At 62.2% G+C, this 20,952-nt stretch overlaps 2 protein-coding genes across 2 annotated transcripts; one reads left to right on the top strand and one right to left on the bottom strand.

Annotated features, from left to right (window-relative positions):
- Positions 1 to 2,684: 2,684 nt before the first annotated feature.
- CIAO1 (cytosolic iron-sulfur assembly component 1) lies at positions 2,685 to 7,506 on the bottom strand. Its single transcript, XM_058278105.2, has 7 exons — positions 7,208 to 7,506; positions 6,511 to 6,659; positions 6,309 to 6,420; positions 6,120 to 6,208; positions 5,700 to 5,901; positions 5,076 to 5,163; positions 2,685 to 4,283 (listed from the first exon to the last, which is right to left on the bottom strand). Exons 1-7 carry the CDS (start codon positions 7,344 to 7,346, stop codon positions 4,043 to 4,045), a joined length of 1,020 nt encoding a protein of 339 aa, XP_058134088.1. The 5' UTR covers positions 7,347 to 7,506; the 3' UTR covers positions 2,685 to 4,042.
- A 161-nt stretch (positions 7,507 to 7,667) lies between these two features.
- On the top strand, positions 7,668 to 19,740 carry TMEM127 (transmembrane protein 127). The gene is made up of 3 exons (XM_004483595.4): positions 7,668 to 8,176; positions 17,197 to 17,361; positions 17,638 to 19,740. Exons 1-3 carry the CDS (start codon positions 7,933 to 7,935, stop codon positions 17,943 to 17,945), a joined length of 717 nt encoding a protein of 238 aa, XP_004483652.2. The 5' UTR covers positions 7,668 to 7,932; the 3' UTR covers positions 17,946 to 19,740.
- The last annotated feature ends 1,212 nt before the right edge of the window (positions 19,741 to 20,952 follow it).

Here is a 20,952-nt window from a genome sequence, read left to right as displayed (position 1 = left end):
TTCATTTATCTCTCCTCCCTCCCTCCATTGTCTGCCCTGTATGTCCATTCTCTGTGTGTTCTTCTTTGCCTGCTTGTTTTCTCATTAGGCGGCTCCAGGAACCGATCCTGGGACCTTCCAGACTGGGAGAGAGGCGATCATTCTCTTGTGCCACCTCAGGTCCCCGGTCTGCTGCATCTCTCATTGTCTCTCCTGTGTCTTTTTGTTCATCATCTTGCTGCGTCAGCTCCCGCATGGGCCAGCAAACCACATGGGCCAGCTTACCTTCACCAGGAGGCCCTGGGCATCGAACCCTGAGCCGCCTCTGTGGTAGACGGGAGCCCAGCTGCTTCCCTGACCTTGCTTTTAATTAGTACTTGTGGAAGGCAAACCTGCTCTTTCCTGGGCCGTCCCCTGGAGCTTTCCCACCGGCCTGGAGAAGGCATCCTTGTTGAGCGACCCTTTAGTCAGGTGTGTCACCTTGTCCTTTATTCTACCCAGATGTCAGCATTCCTGCATCACAAAGTGACCAGACTGCTTTTCGTCACCTAAAACACTGGATCTTGAACAGACAAGTTAAAGGTTTCTTAAGATCTTCCTTATAATACCCCACCGCGCCCAGACAAGGAGGCAGTGCCAGAAGGGGGGTCAGAACTCCCCAGCTGATGTGACCTTGTTAAATCAATTTAGTGACTCAAACCAAGATTTTCCTCCTCAAATTCTTGCCTTCTCTTGGGTGTTAGGTACAGTGTGCACTGAACTGAAACATTCTCAAGGGCAACTTCCCTAGGTCAGCAGTTTCCAAATTAATTTGATCTCGATCCGTTTAAACTACAAACCACGCCCAAAGAGCTTTTATTGTTTGTAGGTTATAGTCACTGGTAGTTATTATATTAAAAATTAAAATTTACTTAAAATTAACTTTTTCCAAAACAACCCCCCAAGGAGAGTAGCATTTTGCATTTTGTAAATCTTTAGTGGCTGGCTTAACAGGGATTCTCAGCTTCTACAGTCTTTTTTTTTCTCTCCCCTTCTTCCCTCCCCCACCCGTTGTCTGCTCTCTGTCCATTCGCTGTGTGTTTTTCTGTGTTCACTTGGATTCTTGTCAGCGGCACCTGGAATCTGTGTCTTTTTTTTTTTTTTTGCGTCATTTTGCTACATCAGCTCTCCGTGTGTGTGGTACCACTCCTGGGCAGGCTGCACTTTCTTTCGTGCTGGGTGGCTTTCCTTACGGGGCGCACTCCTTGCATGTGGGGCTCCCCTATGCAGGGGACACCCCTGCATGGCAGGGCACTCCTTGCGTACATCAGCACTGCGTGTGGGCCAGCAGCACACGGGTCAAGGAGGCCCGGGGTTTGAAGCACGGACCTCCCATGTGGTAGACGGACGCTCTATCAGTTGAGCCAAATCCACTTCCCTAACAGTCTTCTAACAATGAGCCGAGGTAGAATGAAGAGCAGTTGACTTCACACAGACAAGCAGTTAGGAAGGGGAGAAACGTACATCACCTCTCTGGGTACCTGTGTACAGTCTTTGGTACCACAGGAGGCCAAATGGTACTTTCTTAAAGGTTAGCTGCAGTGTGGAACCTGAAGCCTCGCCAGTGTGTTGGGTTGTTTTTTTTTTTTTTAAGATTTCTCTCCCCTTCTCCCCTTCCCCCGTTGTCTGCTGTGTGTCCATTCGCTGTGTTCTTTTGTCGGTTTGCATTCTCAGCAGCACTGGGATTCTGTATCTTTTTTTTTTTTTTTTTTAGAAATATTTTTAATTTAATTCCCCTCCCCTCCCCCAGTTGTCTGTTTTCTGTGTCTTTTTTTTGCTGCGTCTTGTTTCTTTTGTCCGCTACTGTTGTCGTCAGCGGCACGGAAAGTGTGGGTGGCGCCATTCCTCGGCAGGCTGCTCCCTCCTTCGCGCTGGGCGGCTCTCCTTATGGGGTGCACTCCTTGCGCGTGGGGCTCCCCTACGCGGGGGACACCCCTGTGTGGCAGGGCACTCCTTGCGCGCATCAGCACTGCGCGTGGGCCAGCTCCACACGGGTCAAGGAGGCCCGGGGCTTGAACCGCGGACCTCCCATGTGGTAGACGGACGCCCTAACCACTGGGCCAAAGTCCGTTTCCCTGTATCTTTTTGTTGTGTGTCATCTTGCTGCGTCAGCTCTCCGTGTGTGTGGTGCCACTCTTGGGCAGGCTGCGCTTTTTTGCATGGGGCGGCTCTCCTTGCAGGGTGTGCTCCTTGCGCATGGGGCTCCCCTACACAAGGGGGGCACCCCTGCATGGCATGGCACTCCTTGCACGCGGCAGCACTCTACGTGGGCCTGCTCACCACATGAGCCAGGAGGCCCTGGGTTTGAACCTTGGACCCCCTATATGGTAGGCAGACGCTCTATCTGTTGAGCCAAATCTGCTTCCCCCAATGTGCTCTTTGTACTGCTACCTTAAACCCACTGGTCTTACACCTTGAAGGCATCTCTTTGCCCATGAATGATTTTGTCATGTGGTTTAGTCATTCAGAAAATGTTGGTTTACTGGCTTAGATCTTCCTTCCAAACGTTGGCAGGTTTTATTACACAATGAAAATTACGTTGACATGTTTTATTACACACTGAAAAATTACTGCTAATATTACTACCAGTCCTGTCAGGAGGCTTGCAGTATCGGGAAGCTAGCTGTCAAGCTCATGGTGGAAATACAAGTTCTCAGAAATGCCAATTTTTGCTCAAAAGCTTTAATCGTCTGTTATCACAATTGGTTATACCCAAGAACACATTTGCCAAACAGCCAACTCTGAGTTCCCTAATTTGCTGGTGAAAGGCATGCCATGAAGAACTCAGCCAGCCATCACTTAAGTGTGTGGGAGCGCTTCACACATGCTGTTTTCTCAGAGTAAGGCAGTTCTCAAGGTCAAGTTTAATACAAGACTTTTTACTGTACACTGGTTCTACAAAGGGTATTTTTAGGTGCACTTGGCGGGATTACTGAGTGTGAGGTGGTAGGGACTGACTTCTAAGTAGTGTGGTGCCGGTGGGTGGCCTCAGGGATCCCAGAGTCTGCAGTGCACCGTGAGCGCCGATGCCCGCAGCCGTCGTTTGCAGGCAGAAGGCTGAGAATCCTCGAGCGCGCCAAGTAAATGAAAGATGCAGCTCGGAGAGTCCTAGTGACTCAGAGAACCAGACCGAGACCCAGTGCTGTTTCTCAATGGGCTTTTCCTCATCACCCCTCTGCGAAGCACGAGGTGTCTCCTGATTGCCTCACGGTGAACTTCTAACGTCACAGCTGTGCCGTGTGTTTATGCACTGTGCTCCTCTGGAGGGCACAGACCCTCATGCCTTGCGCCATTGTAGCCTCCCAGCCAGCTGCCGCTCTCCTTGAGGATATGTGGCCTGTGTATGGTGGGAGCCTTTTACGGTGTCTTTCCCCACGTTCCTTTTCCGTTTTGTTTGTTGTCTGCTTGTTTTCTTCAGGAGGCACAGGGAATCGAATCCAGGACCTCCCGTGTGGGAGGCGGGTGCCCAATTGCTTAAGCCACATTCCCTGCCTCTCCATTTACTTTTCAGTATCCCACAGCGCCTGGGCTCAAAGGTGGACAGTGAAAACAGGCACTCCTTACTCTTAAAACTACATCAAAAAAAAAGATTTAACATGCAAGGATTTACCCACAAATGGGAAGGCAGAAAAGGACTCACAATGGCATTCTTTTAAATTGTGAATATACTTATATGTAAAATAGGGCCGAGATGGATTATTTTATATAAAACTTAACAATTTCACACAAGGTCTTAGGGAGACAACCCCCCACCCCAAACTTAACGCTTTTTCTCCCTCTGCCTTAAAGCAAGCTACCCCGAGGCTTCAGAACCAACGTGCTGATGCTCTGCGGCTCTTTGCCAAGAAGCCCGGGTCAAACGAGGGGGAAGGCGCAGGTCCGCGGCGCCAACTTCCTCTAGTCTGAATGCGGACGTGGGGTCAAGGGGGATCACAGATGATCCTGCAGGCCCTCTCGGGGGCCGGGAAGGCCTTAGGATGCATGTCCTCTGGGGAACCAGCATTCCACCCACAGACAGGCTGGCTCAGAGGACCTCAGGCCGCTGGTACTTCCAGAAGGCCACCTCCCCGTCGTCACTGCAGGAGGCCAGGAGGCCTGGCTCCTTGGGGTTCCAGGCCACACAGTTGACATCCTGGGAATGGGCCTGGGGCAAGTGGGCCGTCAGAGAGAAGGTGGGCTGCAAGGGGTCGGAGCCGGGGTCCTCCTCAAACACTCGGATGGCGTCATCGCCACAGGCCGTGGCCAGGGCCCCCGTCAGCTGACACCTGGGAGGAACGTGGCTGTGAGTGCACAGGGGGCTCCTCCCTCCTGCAGGCAACTTAGCGGGGAGAGGCTGGTTCTAAGTCTCCGGACTGTTCTCTCCCTGGACTTCAGGCCTCCGCTAAAAGTCTCTGCTCCAAGAGCCCCCCACCCATGCACAGCCATGAACATGAGCCCTAGTCTGTCAGAGCCTCCAGCCAGCTTCTCCTCCCATACAATTAGCCTATAACACGACACACACTTCTGGACAGTGCGCCTCTCACTTAGCATCAGCAGTTTCCCTGGTTGTGATGTATTCTTAGCCTTTTTTTAAACAGCTATATAAAAGGTCACTGAGTTTCACCATAATTTACTTAAGTCCATTTTTGTTGAATATGTGGGTTATTTCCAATGTTTGCTAATGCAATCAAGCGTGGGTGTGCATCACCTTTTTCCATCAATTCGGGTAAGTTCCTAGGGCTAGATCCCCAGAGCCAGAGCTGCCCCCGCCACCCTCCACACAGGCGGTGTAGCGTCTCCAGACTCCTAAGGGCACTGCTAACGAACACGTGAAACCCCAGCCACGGAGCCACAGGGTCACCAGGCACCTGGATGGGACAAGGCTGAACTCCAAGGGCCGGTGCTGACCTCACAGCCTGGGGTCCCAGCACAGGGGGGGACCTGGCCCGAGTCAGGTTCCGGCGCCTGAGCGCCCCAGGCCAGCAGGCTCGAAGCCAGCGTGGTGGGGTCAGGCCTGCCCCGAGGAATGTGCAGGCCCCCGCAGGTGGGCTCACAGGAGGGGCAGGCGGAGGGCTTACCAAGCGACGTCGTAAATGGTCCTGGAGTGGAACCCGGACAGAGTGCAGACACATTTCCAGGTGGGGTCAGAGCTGCTGCATGCCACCCCTGCACGACAGAATTCTCTCGAGCTTCAGGCACCTCGGGGGAGTGACTGCCCCACTGCAGAGGAGACGCCAGCTCTCCCGCCCTCACCCCACAATCCACGAGCTACTGTCCTCGTCTCCGGGCCTCACACAGTGGCCAGGCTGCCCTCTCTCAAGCAGGATCCCCAGAAGGAAATGTTCTGCAGCCTAACTGTCTCGTTAGATGCCTTTCAAGAGCACCCACCAGCTGCCCCCACCCTGCATTCTGCCCCAAGCCCTTCAGACCCCGTGTTCCACCTGAACAGACCACCACGCAGCTGGGGTCTGTGCTTGGGGTGTTCCGAACCCCACTTAGAATCCCTTCACTGCCCCTTCTCATGGAAAGCTCCGGCGGCCCACAGAGCTTCCACTGGTTCTCCCAGCACTCTATCTGGAGCCCTCCCATGCCATGTCTCACTTTCTACCCCAGTCTGCTGTCCTTTATGCTTATGTCTTAACCCCTTAGCAGATCAGACCTCTGGAGAGAAGAGTCCCCTTCGGCTCCTACTGGACCTTCACCTTGCTCGTTGCCTGGTAGATACTGGCGCCAGATGCGCACGGTGCGGTCATCACTGCAAGATGCCAGGCGCTGGCCGCTGGGGTCAAACGCCAAGCTCCACACAGTGGACTCGTGGCCCTCGAGGGTGGCACAGCATACCCAGTCATCTTCCTCTTCCCGGTAGAGCTTCACTGTGTCGTCATAGCTGGCAGAGGCCAAAAGCTGGGGGGGACGGGGGATACGGCACTTGTCTCTATGACCCAGGAAGTGCCGGCAGCTCCAATACCACTCCCTGCCAGGACAGGGCAGCCCCACGAAGTCAATTTTACAAAAGAACTAATGTTTACGGGGTAGAGACGGAGATCCCTGAGCCAGTTTGGTTTAAGAGCAGAGGGGAGTGGCCACAGCTCTCCACACCAGACACCCTGCCTGCTCCCTACCTCCTGGCTTGGGTGCCAGGCCACATGCTTGACGTCCTGCGTGTGGGAGTTGAGGACACTGACACACTCATACTCATCTTCTTCATCAACTGCGGGAGAAAGAAGAACGGCCCTCAAGAGCTGACCCCGCCGGGGACATGGGGGGCATCTGCTGACCAGCTCCCAGCTCCAAGGAGGGGCGGGACTCACCTTCCCAGACCCACACACTCTTGTCGCGGCTGCAGGTGGCCAGGAGGCTGCCAGAGGGGGCCCAGGCCACGGATTTGACCTCATTTTCATGGCCCTCCAGGGTGGTCACACACTGTGGAGAGGAAAAAGGGACACTAGGCAAGGGGCTGGGCTTCCTGAAGGGCAAACGAGCAACAGTGCCGGCCCCGCCTCCCCGGGTTACCTCAAAGTCGTCCTGGTTCTTCTTCCAAATACAAGTCGTGGCGTCAAAGCTGGCAGAGGCCAGGTAATTGCCACAGGGAGACCAGGCCACCTTCCGCACGGTTCGCTGGTGGCCCTCGGAGAGGACGGACTTGCAGACCCAGCTGCCACCTAAGGACAGAGAACAGGCCGGCCCTGGCGACCCGCGCACCGGGAGGAGCTAAGGCTCGGCGGCCGCTGTGTGGTGCTGACGGCTCGCGGGAGGCCAGGCTCAATATGGTATCTGCTAAGGCGCCTTATAGCCATGCCGAGTGACTTCATTTCCTCTGGAGGCATATTTCTGGAGTAAACCTGAGGAGTCTTCCTCCATATACGAAACCGTCAGTGGCTCCTCGAGATAAAGCTAAACTTCACCATCAAGCCGCAAACTGCTTCGCCGCCTGCTTTCCTACCACGCCTCTCTCCTTATTTTCCACTTTCAGCAACTATCAAATGAGCAACGACCGCGGAACCCCCACAGCCGCCACCGTTTTTGCGACTAGTACTTTCCCGGGACAGTGCACGCGGAGGTCGCCTCCCCCTCTCCTCCCTGGAGCCCCGTCGGGGATCTGCCTCCCGGGCAGGCTGCACCCCCCCATCCCGGGCCCGAGCCTTCCGCCCCCCCCGCCGCGCGCACGCGGAGCCCCCGAGCCAGGGGTGGTGCAGCCAGCGGGCTTTACCCTCACTGCCCCAGATGCGGACTCTCCGGTCACCCCCGCACGAGGCCAGCAGGGTCCCCGCGGGGTTCCAGGCCAGGAACCAGCAGCGGGAGTCCGGGTGCGCGGGGACGCGGCTCAGCAGCACCAGCGAGCTCTTCATGGTCAGGGGCTAGGGCGAGGAGGCTGCGGGCACACGGACCGAGCAGCCGGGCCCCGCGCCCGTCCCGCAAGCAAACCCCGCAGCCCCCCGCGGTCTCCGGGCCTGCCCGCTTCCGCCCCTGCGGGTCATCAGGGGAACCGCGGGCCCGCCCGGCCGCGCGGGCCGCTGGGAATTGTAGTTCCCAGCCGCCGGTGCCAGGCGCCGCGGGCGGGCCCCGAACTACGCGCCCCAGGAGGCCGTGCGCGGGCCGGCGGCGCGCCTGCGCAATGACGCGCGCGGGGCCCGGGGCGGAGGGGGCGGAAGCCGGAAGCGGATCCGGCCCGGGTCGGTCCGGGCGTTGCGGGGTCGACGCTCTGCGCTCGCTCGGCGCGGGCCAGTTGCGGGGCCGCACCGGAGCGCGCGGCGCCATCCCGGCCCCGAGGCCTGCGGAGCGGCGAGGAGCGCGGGTCGCGCCCACTTGCGCCGTGCCCAGACCCCCGGAGCCCGGTGCCCGCGGCCCGAGCCGGGCCTCCCCGCGCGGCCGCCCAGGCGGGGGCCCGCGGAGCCGGCGGCGAGCAGCGACCCCGCGGCGGCGGGCGGCGCGGGCATGTACGCGCCCGGAGGCGCGGCGCTGCCCGGCGGGCGGCGGCGGCGGGGCCCGGGCGGCAGCGCGCTGCCCAAGCAGCCGGAGCGGAGCCTGGCGTCGGCGCTGCCCGGCGCGCTCTCCATCACCGCGCTGTGCACCGCGCTCGCCGAGCCCGCCTGGCTGCACATCCACGGCGGCACCTGCTCGCGCCAGGAGCTGGGGGTCTCCGACGTGCTGGGCTACGTGCACCCCGACCTGCTGAAAGGTGAGGGGCCGCCTGCCCGGGCCCGGCCTGCGCCGACGCGCTGCGCCCCCGCAGGCCCTGCCGAGCCGCCCGCTGCCCTTGGGGGTGTGCGGAGAAGGTGCTGGGCGGCGACGAGGGCCAGGGGTGCTCGGCATCCCGCCCTGGGCCCTCCCTTCTGGGAGGCAGGGGGGCTGCTCTGGAGGGAGAAGGAACTTTGAGCGGGAGGAGGTTTTGGAAGATACCCGAGGATTCCTAGCGTGGAGGAGTAACCAGGGCGAGGCAGTCGGCCTTTGGCCGAGCGTCCAGGGCGGGTTGCTCTGGGCAGCGCCAGGAAGGCAGACGGGGTTCCCCCCGGGCACGGGGGGAGCCAGGGTCTGCAGGAGGGCTGGCCCAAGGAGCGCCCCAGAGCAAGCGCAAAAACCGTGGGAGGGCAGCCCCCGGGGCCAGCATGCTTTCATTCCTCCCCCCTTTTAATTTTAAAATACTTCTTTCATACTTATAAGACTTAGAAAAATAACAGAAACCTCACACAGAGCACTCCACATTCCCCCACCCCCCCACCCCAGGCACCTCGGTCCACCAGTTTTAACATTTTGCCATATTTGCCATTTCATTCTCTCTATTTGTCCATCTGTCCATCCATCTGTTCATCTATCAGTCCATTTTCTGAACACTTGGAGGTATGCTGTACACATATGCACTCTTTGAACACTTAATATTGCCTCGTACGTTTCCTAGATAGAATAAGGATGTCAATCTTCAGGGCAGCCATCAAGTTTAAGGAATTTGACATTTACTTAAATGTTTTAAGTAAAAAAAGTTTTCCTGTAAGTTTTAAGTAAAAAAAGTATTCCTATTTTTTATTATGTCCCAATAATGTTGTTTTGAACACTCTGTCCTCCTTGGTTAGATCCCTTCCAGAATCTTGTATTACCTTTTAATTGTCTTGGACTCTTTAGCTGCTCTTTCTTTCTTTCTTTTATTTTGTTCATTTTTACTGTGGAAACATACGTATAACATGCTCTTGCTCATCTCTGCTCCTCCCCAGCATACCATTCAGGAAGGTCACTCATTTTACGATGTTGGCGGAATGCTAACAACTTCCTCTATTAAACTTCTCCAGCTCCTCATGCCCTAGGTCCCCGCTTCCCCTGCTGCATGCCCCTGGCAGCCAGTACCTATTTCTGGCTCTCTTGAGCTTGAGTGTTCTGCAGTGTTTTCCTGGAGTTATCATGAAGCTGAAAATTAACATCCTAAATCTGTAAGAATCTTTGCTTTGATACCCACCTAACTTCAGCAGTATACACAATCTGTGTTCCTCTAGCCTCCATTGCCCCACATTTGTGTAGTTCTTGTAATACATTACATCTTTATACACTGGGAGTCCAAAACCACTGATTTTTTGTTACATTTTATACAACTGCCATTTAGATCCTGTAATAAGTAGAAGGTTGAGTTATAAACAAAAAACACTGGCATTTACAGTTACCCGTCACCCTCACTGTGGATCTTTATTTCCTCGCGTGGTTTCCACCTGTCGACTCTTGTCTTTTCTTTTCAACCCGAAGAACTCTCTTTAGCATCTCGGTAGGGTTGGTCTAGTGGTATGAATTCCCTTAGTTTTTGAGAATGTCTTAATTATTTTTTTTTGTTTTTGTTTTCTTTTTTCTCCATTCTTTTTTTTTTTTTTTTGGTTTTATACAGAGGTATCAGGTCATCTCCTTTATTCTTGAAGGACGGTTTTGCCTGATATAAAATTCTTGGGTGGCAATATTCTGCTTCCAGCACTTTAAATATGTCTTCCCTCTGCCTTCTTGCCCCCAGGGTTTCCTGTGAGAACTTGTTATTTAATCGCCTTGAGGCTCCCTTGAGCATGACACATTGCTTCTCTCTTGTGGCTTTCAGAATTCCCTCCTTATCTCTGGCATTGGACAATTTGATTTATCCTCATACAGTGTGGGTCTATTTGGGTTTATCCCGTTTGGAGTTTGTTGAGCGTCTCCGATGTATATATTTGTGTCTTTCATTAAATTTGGGACATTTCCCACCATTATCTCTTGGAATATTCTCTCTGCCACTTTCTCTTTTTCCTCTCTGTCGGGGCTCCCGCAGTGTGTATGTTGTAGCGTGGTGGTGCCCCCAGCTTCCTGGCACCCGTTCGCGGTCCTCCTCTTGCTCCTCGCTGAGGGATTTCAGTCGTCTCACCTCCAGGTGCTGGCCCTGCTGCCCGCCGCAGGCACATCCGCGCCCCTCCGGGGACCTGGCCCTCACCTGCTCGCTTCCTTTTCCTGATGTCCCCCTTTCTGCTGTCGTTTTCTTGATTTCCTGTCGTCGTCTGCTTGTGTCTCCCTTTGATTCTTCGAGCATGTACTTTTGAGTCTTTGTTGGGACCGTCCCAGACCTGTCCTGCTCACTGGTGGCTTCTAGCGCGTCCGTCTTTCCCTCTGCCTGGACGTTTGTGTCCTGCTTTGTGTGTCTTGTGACCTTTAGTTGAAACCTGGACACTGCGATGTTTTAATGTCAGACGCTGGAATTTAGACTCTGGGTGCCTGTGCCTTAAACTCACACGCAGCTAGTGTTGTGACAGAGCTTTCCCTGAGTTCCCGGAGCTGAAAAACACAAAACAACAAAAAAGAAAGGAGACGTCACCCTGGCGGCTTGACGTGCGGCGTGCTCCCCAAACCCCAGCTTGGAGGCGAGCTCCAGGCAGAGCGGCCCCCGGCCCTTGCCGTGCGCGCTGCTTGTCTCAGGCATGCGTGAGTCACCCTAGGAGCGCCCCATTTTACAGGCTCCAGCTGCCCCCCCTTCCTTGGGAACCAGCTGCCTCTTGGTCCCGGGCACAGCCCTGCCTGCCCCACGCGGCATCCCCTGCCCGGGCAGCGTGGCCGCCCCGCACGCCCACCGCTTCTGGGGGAGCACTTGGCGAGCCCCGTCTACTGGCAGGGCCAGTCCTAGCCGCCCAGGCCCTCAGGCCACCCCGGACAGCCAGGGCCTGCCCTCGTGCTCCCAGCACGTGCCCGAGGGCCACTCTGGACCCGGCCGGCCCTGGCGGGAGGGGCGGGGAGAGCCTGTGCACGAGGAGCCGCGGCCTCGAGTCCGTGCTCGCCACTGTCTGTGGTTTTTCAGCTGTTCCCTTTGAAACAGAGCCCTGGAGTGTCTCTCCTCCCACCTGGACCGAGACGGTACTGCCCATGGCCTTGTGGCCTGTTCTCCGGGTCTGCAGAGGGACCAGGTGTGCTCGGTGGTTGAGCACCTGCTTCCCACGGATGAGGTCCTGGGTTGGATCCCAGTTACCTCCTGAAAACAAACAATAAAAATCAAGGTCTCCCTGTTTTCTTCGGGTACCACTCCTTGGGTGGGATGCAGTCAGGATGTCTTCCGCCCTAGGGTGGCCCGTCGGCCCCGTTAGCTCTCGGGTAAAAGGTCGGGGGTCTGGTGAAGAGGCCCCGCGTGCTGTGGCCCTCGCATGCCGTGGCCCCCGCGCCACCTCCGCAGGCCGCAGTGAGAGCCGCCCCTCTGGCCAGGAATGGCTTTCTCTGAGCAGTTGCATTTCTTGGGGTTTGAGACTTGGCGATGATCTTGGGGAGAACAGGGTGTGGCGTCTGGTTTGTGCCCAGATTTCGCTGGGTGGAAGTCTCGGCGGGGTGGCCCTCAGGGACTGCAGTCGCACCGTGATGGCGGCTCGCGACCGCGGCTTTTGCTTGGTCTGTAGCCAGGTGCCCAGGGCCTGAGCCCCTCGGGGCGTCCCCTGCGCCGCTGCCGTGGAGCACAGCTGTCACTGCGCCCCCATGTCACCCTGCCTGGGCGCCGGCCCCTCGGCATTTCGGTGTTTCAGGAGCTTAGTGTCACCCACAACTGGGAGAGGGCCCACCGTGCCCCTTCAGATCCCTGGGGGGAGGGGTCATGAAATCCATGCTGTGGAGGGAGATGCACCGCGACACCGCGGCCCTATCTCAGATGTGCAGGAAGCCCCCAGAGCTGCAGGCAGGACGGCCCGGGCCGTCGATGTTGGTGGCCTGTGTAGAAGCACCCGCGCTTGCTCCAGGTTGGCGTGCTTTCTTGTCGTGGGCGTGTTGAGAATGGACAGTCCCGTGCAGGTCCCCTCGGCTCACCTAAGGAACGGCGGCCACGCCTCCTGTGGCGCAGGCCGCGCAGCCTCCCCAGTGTGTTTGCCTCAAGCTTAGGGGCCTCGGCCGGCCGGGGCACGCTTCTGCCGGGGCCACCTCCTCGGCCCTGCAGCCGGGGGCCCCTGGCGGGCCGGCCTCGTGAGGCCTCGAGGGTGCTGGCCTCAGGGCCTCGGGGCTCTGGCACGGGAGCCTGGGCGCTTCGCCGCGGGGCCTGGACCTGGCTCCAGAGGGACCGCGCTCCGGGCGGGAGGGCACGGCCAGCGCCGCCCTTGCCTGCTGTCCGCTGGGGCCCGGGCCTGGGCACGGTCCCGCCTGGCCGTGCCTGGTGCTCGGCGTCTTCAGCTCGAGGCCTGACCGCTCCCGCTGGCCTCCTCGGCGTCGGGCGGCTCCAGGGTCTCCCCCTCCCCTCGCCTTCGTGCCCCGCAGGGCTCTGCGTTTCTTCTCTCGCACACTTCGCAGCCCTCGCCGCTGGGTGCTGGGCAGACCCGCCCGCCCTGCCCGGTCGCAGGCGCACTGGCAGGCCCCAGGGACTCTGGCCAAGGGCTGCCTGCCTCTCGCCCGGCTCTTTGGGCCGAGGTCCGGCCCTCCCATGGCCAAAGTGGGGGCAGCCACAGGTGATCATTCCTGCCTCCGGAGCCGGGCTGGATGGCCCCCGCGAGAGCCTGGGGATGCACCCGCGGGGAACGAGGAAGTGGGGATCCCGAGGATCACCTGCCTCCGAGGGTGGCCGGGTGTGCACGAGGCCGTGACTCACACGCCTGGCACTTCCAGGGCAGTTCTGTCTCAGCCCGTGGGTGCTGGGCGGTGACCCGGCCAGGCACGAGGGCCCCGGGAGTCCCGTGTCGGGAGCCTGCCGGGGGCTTACGCGGCAGGGCCAGTGGGGCCAGTCGGGCGTCCTGGCTGCCCAACAGGAAGTGCCACCAGCTCTTGCTGCCCGCAGCCTGTTTGGGTCAGGCGAGGTGGGAGCAGTGGGCCGCAGGCAGTGAGTCACCAGTGACCTGGAAAGGCGGTTGGTCGGGTCTTGTGCGGCGGCAGCTACCCCCTTCCCCGGTTTCTGAGGGACCGGGCAGCGGGACCGGGCAGCGGGGCCTTGGTCGGGGAGCCTGTGTCTTCGGTGTCTTCTCACGGAGCAGCTGGACGTTGCCCCTCGTGCTCTGCTGGGGTCTGGGAGGGGGTGACAGCGACCTGGGGATACTGACCCGGGGGCAGTGCTGTCGGGCCGCAGCTCCCGAGGGAGGGTGAGGGAAGGTCAGCCTCTCGGCCGTGCAGAGCTCTGGAGCGGAACCAGACTGCCGGGGCTTTGTGTGGACGTGCTCCATCCCCCATCCCCCGGGCGGCCCCACCCCCCGGCCCCGGAGAGGCCGAGGACAGGCCTGAGAAGGCAGGACTCGCCAAGGTGACCCTGCAGCGGCCGCCTCCGCAGCGCGGCTGCTGCTGCCCTCGCCAGGCCCGCGCTGCCCCTGGTGCTCCGGGGCTCGGCGCTGCTGCTGCTTCCTACAGGCGAGGCCAGAGGCCAGAGACGGGGAGCGGGCAGCGCCCACAGCCCCCCCCCCCCCAGAGTTAATGGCTGTTAACTGCTTGATAAGCCCTTGTGCTGCGGCTGGCTGGCCCCGCAGGCGCTCGGCTGGCCCCGTAGGAGCGGCTGACCCTGTAGGAGCTCGGCTGTCCCTATAGGAGCAGCTGACCCCATGGGAGCTCAGCTGTCCCCGTAGGAGTGGCTGACCCTGTGGGAACTTGGCTGTCCCTGTAGGAGCTCAGCTGACCCTGTAGGAGTGGCTCCCCATAGGAGCTCGACTGACCCCATAAGAGCAGCTGTCCTCATAGGAGCTCAGCTGACCCTGTAGGAGCAGCTGTCCCCGTAGAAGCAGCTATCCCTGTAGGAACGGCTGACCCCATGGGAGCTCAGCTGTCCCCTTAGGAGCGGCTGACCCTGTGGGAGCTCAGGAGCTCCGGGGCCCACAGTAGCTTCTGGCCTCGGGTCGTGTGGATGTCTCCACTGGCAGAGCATGGCAGCCCACCCTGTACTTGGTGACTCTGAGCTGGGCACAGGGCGGGCGCCTGGGCTCCGGGTCCACACGGACTGGGCGGAGCCTCTGGACCCTCAGCACCTCTGCCCAGCAGGGCAACAGCGGGGGCTAAGACGACAGCAGCCGACCTCCCTGGAGGGACCCACGAAAGACCGCTCCAAGCCTGCCGGGCGGCGTGGGGCCGCCGGGCAGCGATGGGACCGTCTTCTCCGGGGTGTTCTCACCACGTGCTCGTCTTCCTTGTTTACAGAAGAGCACGGTGGTCGGGTGCAGCTGCACAGTGTCAGGGGTGCCGGCAAGTGAGCAGCCCCGTGCTGCAGAGGACAGCACGTTGCAAAGCCAGGTCTGCGTGCCTGGCTCAGCGAGTCCTGGTGGCCGAGCCCACGGCGCGCACCTCCCCCCACCCGTCCCTGCCACGGGCCGAGGAGGGCTTTTTACTCATATTCCAGGGAAAGCCGGAGGACAGCCCCACTCGCTCCGGGAGCCTTTCCCGAGGCCCCAGGGGTTTCTAGGTGCTTCCAAGCTTGTCTCACAGGATTTATTTTTACGTATTATTTATTTTTTCTCATTTAAATAGTTTTATTAAAATATTCATCCACAAAATCCATAAATAGTAAGCGTGTAGTATAAGCTGTGGACTTAGGTAACAAACACGCTTGTGGCCGAGCAGGGCTCCCGCGCTCCCCTCAGCCTTGCCTGCTGGGCGTCGTAGAGCCTGCTTCTCACTCCTGGCTCTGCCGGCCCTGGTTGCTGGCAGGGTGGCGCGCTGGCAGGGTGGCGCGCCGACAGGCCTCCTGGAGGCAGGTGACCGGTCACCCGGCTCAATGCTCAGGCCCAAAGCAGACGGTTAGCAGCAGACGGGGGCAGCGCGGCGGGCGGCCCGAAAGCCCGGGCGTGTGGGCACCCGGCCGAGAAGGCCGCGCCGAGGCAGGGCATCTGCGCTCAGCGCCAAGCCCAGCCCTCTCCCTCTGCCCGGGCCTCCGTGCCGTCGGCACCTGTCGGCGGGCGCCTGCTCTGATGGGCTCGCCGGGCTCTTGGGCTCTGCTCCTCAGCCCCCTTCTTCTGAGGCCCAGAACCGGCATTTCTTGGCGTGGGGGGCTTAGGGCAGCCGCGTGGGCGTTACCGGCTGCTGGTTGGAACCTGGGCCCCGGCGGCCTGGGAGTGCGCCCACGGCCTGCGCAGCTGGCGGGTCCCGCAACACCAGCCCACGTCCTTGCCATCCGAGGTCGAGACGCGGGGAAGGCGCCCCGGTGGTTCTCTGTCCACGGCCTGCCTGTGCCCCTCTCGGGAAAGCGGCAGCCTGGAGGAGCCGGCAAGCCCAGGGTCCTCGGGAGAGGGACGCTTGTCCTGCCGCCTTCCTCCGCCGCGCGGCGTGCCCGGTCCCCGTGGCCGGCTGTGGCCTCTCTGCCCACCGTCTTCCTTGACGGGGCCAGAGGCTCTGATGGCAGCGGGTTTTCTTGGCCATCGGCTGCGACCTGCGCGCCGAAGGGGACCCTGCCGCCGCGGAAGTGGCCGCGGTGGACGTTCCGGCCGTGGCTGTGGCCGTCGGCATGGGACGCCTCGAGACACTGTGGCTTCGCTGGTGCCTCCACAGGAGCCATCCTCTGCGTTTCCGACCTCTGGGAGGGGCCCTTCCTGGGGGCCAAGGGAAGGGCATCTTGTCATTTTTTTTCTTGATTTTTTTCTTTGCGTAAATGTCACTTTTTGAGGCAAAAGGGAAAAAAAAAGATCCTGGAAAGGAGCCTGTGCTCTGAGCCTTGTGAACCCTTTCTAAATCTGCCTGAGTCACGCGGTGACCCACGGCCTAAGCAGGTTAAGAGCTGGCCAGCGGCCAGGGTCGAGGGAAGGGCCGTCACGGCCGGTTCCTGCTCTCCTGAAGGCTCAGAGTCCACGGCCCAGCGGCTTCCCCTGGGCCAGCCCTGTGTTCTGGGTGCTTCTGGGAGCTGCGCCTGTTGGCTCCTGGAGGAGACTGCCAGTGTCTGTCTAACTGTTCAGCAAGTCGGAGCGGCAGGAACGTGCCGGAAGGAAACTCCCTCCGGGAGCCCCTGCCTGGCCTGGGCGCCCAGGACCCTGGGTGCCTGGCCCAGTGTCTTCCTTTCCCTGGTTGACTCATCTTGGGACAGCGTGCCCCCCACCAGCTTTGTCGCATCCCAGAAGGCGCCTGGCGCCGCCGGCGTGTGAGCCGCTGGGATGGCTGCCGGGCCTGTGGCCGTGGCTCGGCGCCGCCCACGGCCGCCTGCGCCTCAGCTGACCTAGCCTGCCCGGCGGCGTCTGCTTGCCCCTGCTGCCTGGCCTCAGAGCCTTGTCACAGCCCCCTCCTCTCCGCGGGGGCTTATGCCTTCTAAGAAAGCACCGCCCGTTTCAGTGGATTCAGGGAGCTGGAGTCCGAGGAGGTGCAGGTGGGCGCCTCCGGCTGGTTTGGTACTGTCGTCCCGCCAAAAGGGAGCGGATGTGCGACTGGGCGCAGAACTGCCCTTAGTCGCCCTCTTGGCCTTACCGCGAGGTCAGCGGGCAGCTGGGCTGACCAGGCGTGGGGAGCAGGGCAGCGCCTGCCCGGTGGAATCGCGTGCTGGGAAGGGCGGCAGGGCCCGGGGCATGGGGCGCAATAGCCCAGGGGTGTGTGCCAGCGCTGGAGGCCCGCTGAGAGTGGGCCAGGGCAGGCTCCCGGGGACTGCCAGGCACCCCAGGATGGGGGGGCGTGCTCCTCCCCAGGCAGGCTCCCCGGAGACCGCCGGGCACCCCAGGATGGGGGGGCGTGCTCCTCCCCAGGCGGGCTCCCCGGAGACCGCCGGGCACCCCAGGATGGGGGGGCGTGCTCCTCCCCGGGCGGGCCGTCCTGCCTGGCGTGTCGCCCCAGGCCTGAGGATGTGTCCCCCACCCCCCCCAGATTTCTGCATGAACCCCCAGACGGTGCTGCTCCTGCGGGTGATTGCCGCCTTCTGCTTCCTGGGCATCCTGTGCAGCCTGTCCGCCTTCCTCCTGGACGTCTTCGGGCCCAAGCACCCCGCTCTGAAGATCACCCGTCGCTACGCCTTCGCCCACATCCTCACAGGTAACCGCAGGCCTGCCGGGTGGGGGAGGGCCGTGCCGGGCACGCGCACAGCGCACAGCGCACTCCCGTGAGCGGCCCCCGCCCCGCCGGCCCGTCTGCCCCCCTCACGCACAGGCATGTCCACTTTGCTCGGCCCCCGGTCCCCAGGGAGAACCTGCCCGGCCCAGCGGAGCCAGCCCCCGCCCGGGGCCCGTGGCCAGGCGCTCCCCTCGGTGGGGCCTGGGGCCGGGCGGCGAGGCTGGCACCCGCCGACCCTGCCTTGCCCTCTGCCCGCAGTCCTGCAGTGCGCCACCGTCATCGGCTTCTCCTACTGGGCGTCGGAGCTCATCCTCGCCCAGCAGCAGCAGCACAAGAAGTACCACGGCTCGCAGGTCTACGTCACCTTCGCCGTCAGCTTCTACCTGGTGGCGGGCGCCGGGGGCGCCTCCATCCTGGCCACGGCGGCCAACCTGCTGCGCCACTACCCCACGGAGGAGGAGGAGCAGGCGCTGGAGCTGCTCTCCGAGATGGAGGAGAGCGAGCCGTACCCTGCCGAGTACGAGGTCATCAACCAGTTCCAGCCGCCCCCCGCCTACACCCCCTAGGGCCGCCACCCGCCCGGCTCAGCGGCTCCTGGCCGTCCTGGCCTCCTGGGAGGGACTGCCTCGGGGCCGCGCCCGCACCCCCGCCCGTGACGCCGGGGCTCCCGGATTCTCCGTAGGGCCCCGTCTCCCCCTCACCGCCGCCCTCCCCCTCGAGTCACCAGCAGCCTAGGGATGGTCACGCACGCGTCCTCCCTTTGGGGATGGGGCTTTCCTTGGGGGCCACGGGCTGCGGACAGTCGCCAGTGGAGGAAGCATCCGAGGGGAGAGGAACGGTGCCCGCAGGCCCATGCCCGCCCGGAGCGCCAGGACAGGCTGCCCGCTCCGGGGCCTTCTCTGCACTTTACTCTTGGGACTTCCTGTCCCGTGTGTTCTGGTTTCACCAGGAGAGAGACTGGCGGGGGGAGGCGGAGCGTCTGCTCTCCCCGCCCTGGTGCTGCGGGCCGGGGCCCGGGCCAGGGGAGCAGGGCCTGTTGGAGACAGGGTCCCGGGGCCTGCAGAGGGTCGGGCAGGTCTGTGTCAGGCCCCTTCACCCCACATTGAAGGGTGGCGCCGCGCAGCAGCAGCAGCCGCCTCTCTTCTTAAGACAGGGCCAGCCTGCCCTCCCCCGAGCTCCACGGTCCTCCCAGCCCATGGTCGTTCCTCCGGCCACCTCCCCGCGCGCCCTCCGTCCTGGCTGGTGGCCAGCGTGGTGCTCTCAGGACCTGGCCTCTGCGCCAGAGCAGCCCGCAGCGGGTGGGAGGCCTAGCCGGAGGGCTCGGGCTCGCCCGTCCCTGGACCGTGCACTGCGCGGCGGCCCTGCCCCTCCCGACCGTCCCCTGGCCTTGCTGCGTGCCCCTGGCCCTGCCTCACCGCACCATCACCCTAGCTGCCCTGGTGCCCACGTGGCTGCGGGTCTGGCTGAGTTTTCCACCCTGAGGTCGGGGCTTCAGGCGGGCGGAACTGGACAGCCTTGCCGTGTGGCTGCAGAGGCCACGCTGTCCTCGCTCAGCCCCTGGCTTCCTGGAGCCAGTGTCCGGTGGTGAGCTGGAAAGGAGAGACCCCAGCCTCCCCCGCCCCCGCGGCGACAGAGCAGCCTGGAGCGTGGACAGTGCCGTGGGCGGTGGCCGGAAAGGAGAGACCCCAGCCTCCCCCGTCCCTGCGGCGACAGAGCAGCCTGGAGCGTGGACAGTGCCGTGGGCGGTGGCCGGAAAGGAGAGACCCCAGCCTCCCCCGCCCCCGCGGCAACAGAGCAGGCCTGGAGCATGGACAGTGCCGTGGGTGGTGGCCAGAAAGGAGAGACCCCAGCCTCCCCCGCCCCTGTGGCGACAGAGCAGCCTGGAGCGTGGACAGTGCCGTGGGCGGTGGCCGGAAAGGATCCATGGTCTAACTCCAGTGCTCCTTGTCCTCCAGCCCCACGGACGGGCCCGCGAGTGGATGGCTACGGGAGCCGCCTGCCGCGGTGCCAGGTGTCCGCGGGAGCCCCTGGCCTCTGCAGGAGAGGCTGCCTGTCGTGAAAAGGCTGTGGGGGGCTTGCCCTGCGGCGTTTGTCGCCGGCAGGTTTCCAAGGTGGGGCCAGCTCTCTGGCGGCAGGTGTCTGAGTGGGTGGGCCGGGAGCCCAGGCACCCGCGAGGCCCAGCTGCCACCCACAGGCCGTTCTGCAGGCTCAGGCCACGTCAGCCTCCCAGGCCTCAGCTCTGTCCTCTTTTTCCCTGCCATCCTGACACCAACAGCTCGTCACATGAACTCCCCTGTTGTGTTTTTCTTTTTCTAGGAAAAGAATTTTAAAAACAAAAAAAACCACAGATAAGAACGTAAATGTCCTTGGCTTCCTGTCTTCTTTCCGTCAGTTTCTGGGACTGGTTGGTTTCCTTCTCAGATACGACGGAGACGTCGACGGGGCTTGTCATTTAAAGGCAGGGGGCGTGAGAGGGGCCCGAGCCCGCTCCCGCCGCGGAGCCCCTGCCTCCACGTGCCCCCACCGGCTCTGAGCTCCAGCGTGGTCAAGGAGGGAACGGCCCTCCTTGGGGCTGGGCCCTGCCACCGCAGGAAAGGTCACTCCCGGGGGCGGGGAGCGCGCAGGACAGTGCCATTAGTGACCATGGCCGCCTGCGCGCTCGTCACCCATCCCAGCACGGCGAGCCGTGTCGGCGCAGGGGCTTCGCCTGCCTCTGGGGAGGCCGGACGTCTCGGGGGCTGGGAGTTGTGCCGTTTCAGCGCCTTTAGAGGCCCCTGGGGTGTGCCAGGCGCGGCAGGCACCGAGAGGGAAGCCCACAGCCGTGAGCCAGAGGGCATTTGCAGTGAGGACACGGACTTGTCCACTCTTCACGGAAACGGCCAAACAAAGTGCGGGACCCACGCACGTCTGGACAGCGTGTGGCAGCCAGGGCAGCCACGGGGTCCACGCAAGAGGCCACTTGAGGATGGGTCCCAGGGACAGGCAGGGCCCAAGGACTGGCAGGGCTCTCAGGGACAGGCGGGGCCCAGGGACAGGCGGGGCCCGGGGACAGGCGGGGCCGGGGACAGGCGGGGCCCGGGGACAGGCGGGGCCCAGGGTCAGTGGGGGCCCGGGGATAGGCGGGGCCGGGGACAGGCGGGGCCCGGGGTCAGGCGGCCCGGGGTCAGGCGGGGCCGGGGACAGGCGGGGCCCAAGGACTGGCAGGGCTCTCAGGGACAGGCGGGGCCCAGGGTCAGGCGGGGCCGGGGACAGGCGGGGCCCGGGGACAGACGGGGCCGGGGACAGGCGGGGCCGGGGACAGGTGGGGCCCAGGGACAGGCGGGGCCCAGGGACAGGCGGGGCCCGGGGTCAGGCGGGGCCCGGGGTCAGGCGGGGCCCAGGGACAGGCGGGGCCGGGGACAGGCGGGGCCCGGGGTCAGTGGGGGCCCAGGGACAGGCGGGGCCCGGGGACAGGCGGGGCCGGGGACAGGCGGGGCCCGGGGACAGGCGGGGCCCAGGGTCAGTGGGGGCCCGGGGATAGGCGGGGCCGGGGACAGGCGGGGCCCGGGGTCAGGCGGGCCCGGGGTCAGGCGG

This window comes from Dasypus novemcinctus, chromosome 17 (genome assembly GCF_030445035.2).
Source record: "Dasypus novemcinctus isolate mDasNov1 chromosome 17, mDasNov1.1.hap2, whole genome shotgun sequence".
NCBI lineage: Eukaryota > Metazoa > Chordata > Mammalia > Cingulata > Dasypodidae > Dasypus > Dasypus novemcinctus.
The sequence above is the reverse complement of the archived record's forward strand: the minus strand, read 5'-3'. Positions and strand labels throughout refer to the sequence as shown.

Excerpts from the sequence above, each read along its gene's own strand:
- CIAO1 (XM_058278105.2), bottom strand. The coding sequence starts at position 7,346 with ATGAAGAGCTCGCTGGTGCTGCTGAGCCGCGTCCCCGCGCACCCGGAC. Across the intron at positions 6,421-6,510 it reads AGAACCAGGACGACTTTGAG|TGTGTGACCACCCTGGAGGG; the intron begins GTAACCCGGGGA and ends TCCTCTCCACAG. Across the intron at positions 4,284-5,075 it reads ACCATTTACGACGTCGCTTG|GTGTCAGCTGACGGGGGCCC; the intron begins GTAAGCCCTCCG and ends CGTTCCTCCCAG.
- TMEM127 (XM_004483595.4), top strand. The coding sequence starts at position 7,933 with ATGTACGCGCCCGGAGGCGCGGCGCTGCCCGGCGGGCGGCGGCGGCGG. Across the intron at positions 8,177-17,196 it reads GCACCCCGACCTGCTGAAAG|ATTTCTGCATGAACCCCCAG; the intron begins GTGAGGGGCCGC and ends CACCCCCCCCAG. Across the intron at positions 17,362-17,637 it reads CTTCGCCCACATCCTCACAG|TCCTGCAGTGCGCCACCGTC; the intron begins GTAACCGCAGGC and ends CTCTGCCCGCAG.